Source organism: Citrus clementina, unplaced genomic scaffold (assembly GCF_000493195.1).
Source record: "Citrus clementina cultivar Clemenules unplaced genomic scaffold, Citrus_clementina_v1.0 scaffold_4, whole genome shotgun sequence".
In the NCBI taxonomy this organism is placed as follows: domain Eukaryota; kingdom Viridiplantae; phylum Streptophyta; class Magnoliopsida; order Sapindales; family Rutaceae; genus Citrus; species Citrus x clementina.
The window spans coordinates 8,791,531-8,795,343 of record NW_006262274.1 but is presented as its reverse complement, the minus strand read 5'-3'; the positions used below and the strand labels follow the sequence as shown (position 1 = coordinate 8,795,343).

The following is a 3,813-nucleotide window of genomic DNA, read 5'->3' as shown; positions in this document are numbered from 1 at the left end:
CGCTCAAGTCAGAAAAGTCGATTTATATTTTTGGGAAACTCGGCCATTGATCTCGTTTCTATTTTTTTGTCTCTTAGGCAGTAAAAATGCCTCTGAGCTTTTCTCTCTTTTTCCTTAAAGATGTTTTTCTTAAGTTCTAATGTGAAAATTTCTAACTCATTTACCTTCATTGATTACCTTTTTATAGCCTTCCTGTGATTTGATCCCCCACGATCCATGCCCATCACTTTCCCCAGCTCACAGAAGTGGATTCTTGAATGTCGTAGTTGCGGCTGAGTGGGTTTCGTGCCTAGATTCTCGGATAAGAGTGCACGTTTCGTTAACCGCTATAGACTGGGTCTGCCGACCTCAATCTTCAGCAGGGAAAGTTGTCGGCTCCTAGCAGGAGACCATCTCGTCCTCGTGGCCGAGCAGAAAGTTTCTGCTCGTGGATACCCACTACCAGACTTCACCCATCTGCTCGCTTGTAAGGAGGCTGACTCCTCGTCCAGGGTATGGTTGGTCTCATCGTTATAAATCCCCCAAACACCGGTCCCTCAGTTTCTGGTATTTGCAATGTAATGGATTAATACTAGAAACTTGATTAGTCTAGGCTTTCTCAAGGCACATCTGACTTGGCTATAAGAAATAAGGATATTGCTTACTCCCGCTTAGTCGTTTTCCCTTTTGCCACTATCAGGCTGCTTCCTTGAAGAGTCACTTCGTAATTAAATGCGGAAGAGGTGGCAGGAATCCATCCACCCGTTTGAATTTCAAATTGACGGTTGTGGAACCCTCAGAGCGCGTGCCGTTTGAATGGTAATAAACTGAAAGCATCACCATCACTTCAAAACCCTAACTCTCTAAAGTGTTCTTTTCCTCATCCGTCTTTTTCGCATCCTCCGGCGGCCGGTGATCCTCTCATCTCCAAAATTCAAACTACCGTTCTTATTTTCGTTCTGGTGCTTCACTGCTTCAGGTACTGTTTTCTCCTTCCCAACTTTAGATTTTTCTTGCTATTTTGAGCGGGGTTCGATTGTGTTATTTCGGATAGAGTTTAGGGAATGTCAAAAGGCAAAGAGAAAGTGATTGAGGTTGACGATGACGAGTTAGACTTCCTACCTAGTCTACTCGCTGATCCCGCTTTTGACCTCGGGATTCCTCTAGAACCGATAAGACCTAGTATAGGGACTAGTGCTAGGAGAATGTCTCCTGAAGCAACCACTTCAAATAGCAATGATGACGGGTCTTCTGATTCGGTGGATACACTAAGTGAGGACCCGCGTGAAGACTCTGGTGAAGCATCCTCACTAGAGGTATCACAACCAGAAAGGAAGAGGAACCTAGGGGGTAAAGCTTTAGCAGAAAACTATGCTGTTGACCTCATGACCTGTATGACCATAATAGAGGACCTCATAGATCTTCGAACTATTTATGACATCCCTGATGGTATACCTCTTAGGGTTCCAGGTAAAAAGGATAATCACAGTCGACCTCCTAAGGGATATGTTACTCTGTTTCTAGAAAGGTTTAAGTTTTGGATGAGGCAGCCCTTACAACCTTATTTCGTCCAGATACTTAGTGGGTTACACTTAGCTCCTGGTCAGCTTAACCCTAACGGGTGGAGAGTACTTTCTGGTCTGTTCATTTTGTGGAGCAGATGCTGTTAGAGTGAGCCCACGGCTGATGAGGTCAAACACATATATCAATTAAAGAGCAACCCCAAAGACGTCGGTTGGTATTATTTCATGTCAAACACCAAGACCAGGAAACCCATAATTAATCTTCCAACAGGTGGTGGTGGGAATTGGAAGAAAAAATTCTTTTTCTTTGGGGGTCCTTGGGGTCAAGTAACACAGATTGATGGGGAGAATGTTTGCGTCCCCTCCCGTTTCGTAGTTCCAGGTGGCCCGCTCATTTTAGATGTCTTGTACGCCTAGTTGTTCTCATGATTGATCTATCTCTGACACTGCCTTTGCTCGAGCTGCAGGTTCCTAGGGCGTCAACTACAAACTCAAGCTTGATGTGCTCAAGCAGGTCGAGACTGTGTTGGCCAATTCCTACTCGTGCAGAGAATTGCTGTCCACTTACAACTTGTTTGAATCTCGCCTGATACCCACCAACCTCGAGATGGAGGACGTTGTGATCGGGGCTATGAACAGGAAACGTCATCTTCCCAATGCTGCTAAGCGACATCACCATAAGGATGCTCCTCCTGGCAAACGGGTCAACACTACGGAGCAGGTCGCCCCTTTGAAGACTCTGCCACCTTCTCCTCCTAAGGCCGGCGAAACCAGTGGGATTGCCAGTGGCGCTGATCCCACTTCTTCGCCTCTAGCTGCAGGCCTAAAACCTTGTCTACCTGATAATCGACCAGAGATGGTCCCTTATTTCAGCGAGTTTTCTAGGCTCGTGAGCAAGAAAGACTTCGAGAAATTTGATGGCAACACTCTAGACGAGCTGGTCGGAGCTATGCAGTTCAGTGCCTTTCATCTCGGTTGTATGACCACTTATTATAAGGCGAAGGTCGGCCGTTACGACCAAAGAATGAAAGAAGACATTCAGTCAGCCAAAAGTAGGGCTAACGCTGCAGAGAAGAAAGCTGGAGATCTCAACCTTGAGAATAATAAGCTGATTAAGTGAGAGTCCCTCGTGCAGGCAAAGGCTATCACTCTTGAGGAGGAGCTGAATAAGGTTAAGGAGGACTTGCAGACGCAAAAAGCAACCTACGAAGCTCAGCTCGAATCCCTCAGTGCTTCTCACCAGACTCAAGTTGAAAAAATGGAGAAGGAAGCTGACAACCAGTACGACCAGGGGCTTTGGCTTTCTTATCGGTGCATCATGGTCGTTCTCGGGAAGCAGCATCCTAATCTAAAGATGGATGAGCTTGCCGCTGGTGTTGCTGAATATATGGACGAGAAAGTGGCCAAAGAAGATGGCAGAGAGTTAGAGCCAAATGCATCTGAGGAGACAACCTCCCCTCCTTTTACAGCCCTTACTGATGTTGCCGATGCAAGTATTCCCCCAAGCACAACCAGTGAGACCCCCCTGCTTCTAAAGTTGACCAACCAGCAGAAACGGCTCCACTTACTGATCATCCATCTTCTTAATTATATTTTGTATTATGGATTTCTTTTTGGAACATTGTATGTCGATATTAGCAGCTCTTTACTTCTGTTAGGAAATTAATAAAACTTCTCAGTTCGTTTGCTTTGCTTCACATAATCTCTTTTTTTTTTTTGGCTCGCTTGCACTTGATCGAGCAAATGCTGGGAGACTTGGCTCTGCATGCCTTAGAAACTTATTGAAACTTTTGGTAGTCTACTCGTCTTCGCTTGGTCAAGCAGATCCTGGCATGCTTGGCTTCCTGTCTCACCATAAAACAGGCTTTGAGACTTTTGAGCCTTTTCGTGCCTTAGAAACTTATTGGAACTTTGGTGGTCTGCTCGCCTTCACTTGATCGAGCAGATCCTAGCATGTTTGGCTTCCTGTCTCACCATAAAACAGGCTCTGAGACTTTTGAGCCGTTTCGCGCCTTAGAAACTTTTTGGAACTTTGGTGGTCTGCTCGCCTTCGCTTGGTCGAGCAGATCCTAGCATGCTTGGCTTCCTGTCTCACCATAAATCAGACTTTGAGACTTTGGAGCCTTTCCGTGCCTTAGAAACTTTTTGGAACTTTGGTGGTCTGCTCTCCTTCGCTTGGTCGAGCAGATCCTAGCATGCTTGGCTTCCTATCTCGCCATAAAACAGGCTTTGAGACTTTGGAGCCTTTACATGCCTTAGAAACTTTTTGAAACTTTGGTGGTCTGCTCGCCTTCGTTTGGTCGAGCAGATC

At 45.9% G+C, this 3,813-nt stretch overlaps 1 protein-coding gene across 1 annotated transcript; it reads left to right on the top strand.

Annotated features, from left to right (window-relative positions):
• Positions 1 to 1,043: 1,043 nt before the first annotated feature.
• On the top strand, positions 1,044 to 3,439 carry LOC112099054. Its single transcript, XM_024186155.1, has 4 exons — positions 1,044 to 1,607; positions 2,017 to 2,505; positions 2,638 to 2,995; positions 3,300 to 3,439. The coding sequence occupies exons 1-4, from the start codon at positions 1,044 to 1,046 to the stop codon at positions 3,437 to 3,439; spliced, it is 1,551 nt and encodes a 516-aa protein (XP_024041923.1).
• Positions 3,440 to 3,813: the final 374 nt, after the last annotated feature.

Bases quoted from the DNA above. Each gene is read 5' to 3' on its own strand.
- LOC112099054 (XM_024186155.1), top strand. From the start codon at position 1,044: ATGTCAAAAGGCAAAGAGAAAGTGATTGAGGTTGACGATGACGAGTTA. The intron at 2,506-2,637 runs GTCGGCCGTTAC...TCCCTCGTGCAG, and splicing joins CCACTTATTATAAGGCGAAG to GCAAAGGCTATCACTCTTGA. The intron at 2,996-3,299 runs GTATTCCCCCAA...AACTTTTGGTAG, and splicing joins TACTGATGTTGCCGATGCAA to TCTACTCGTCTTCGCTTGGT.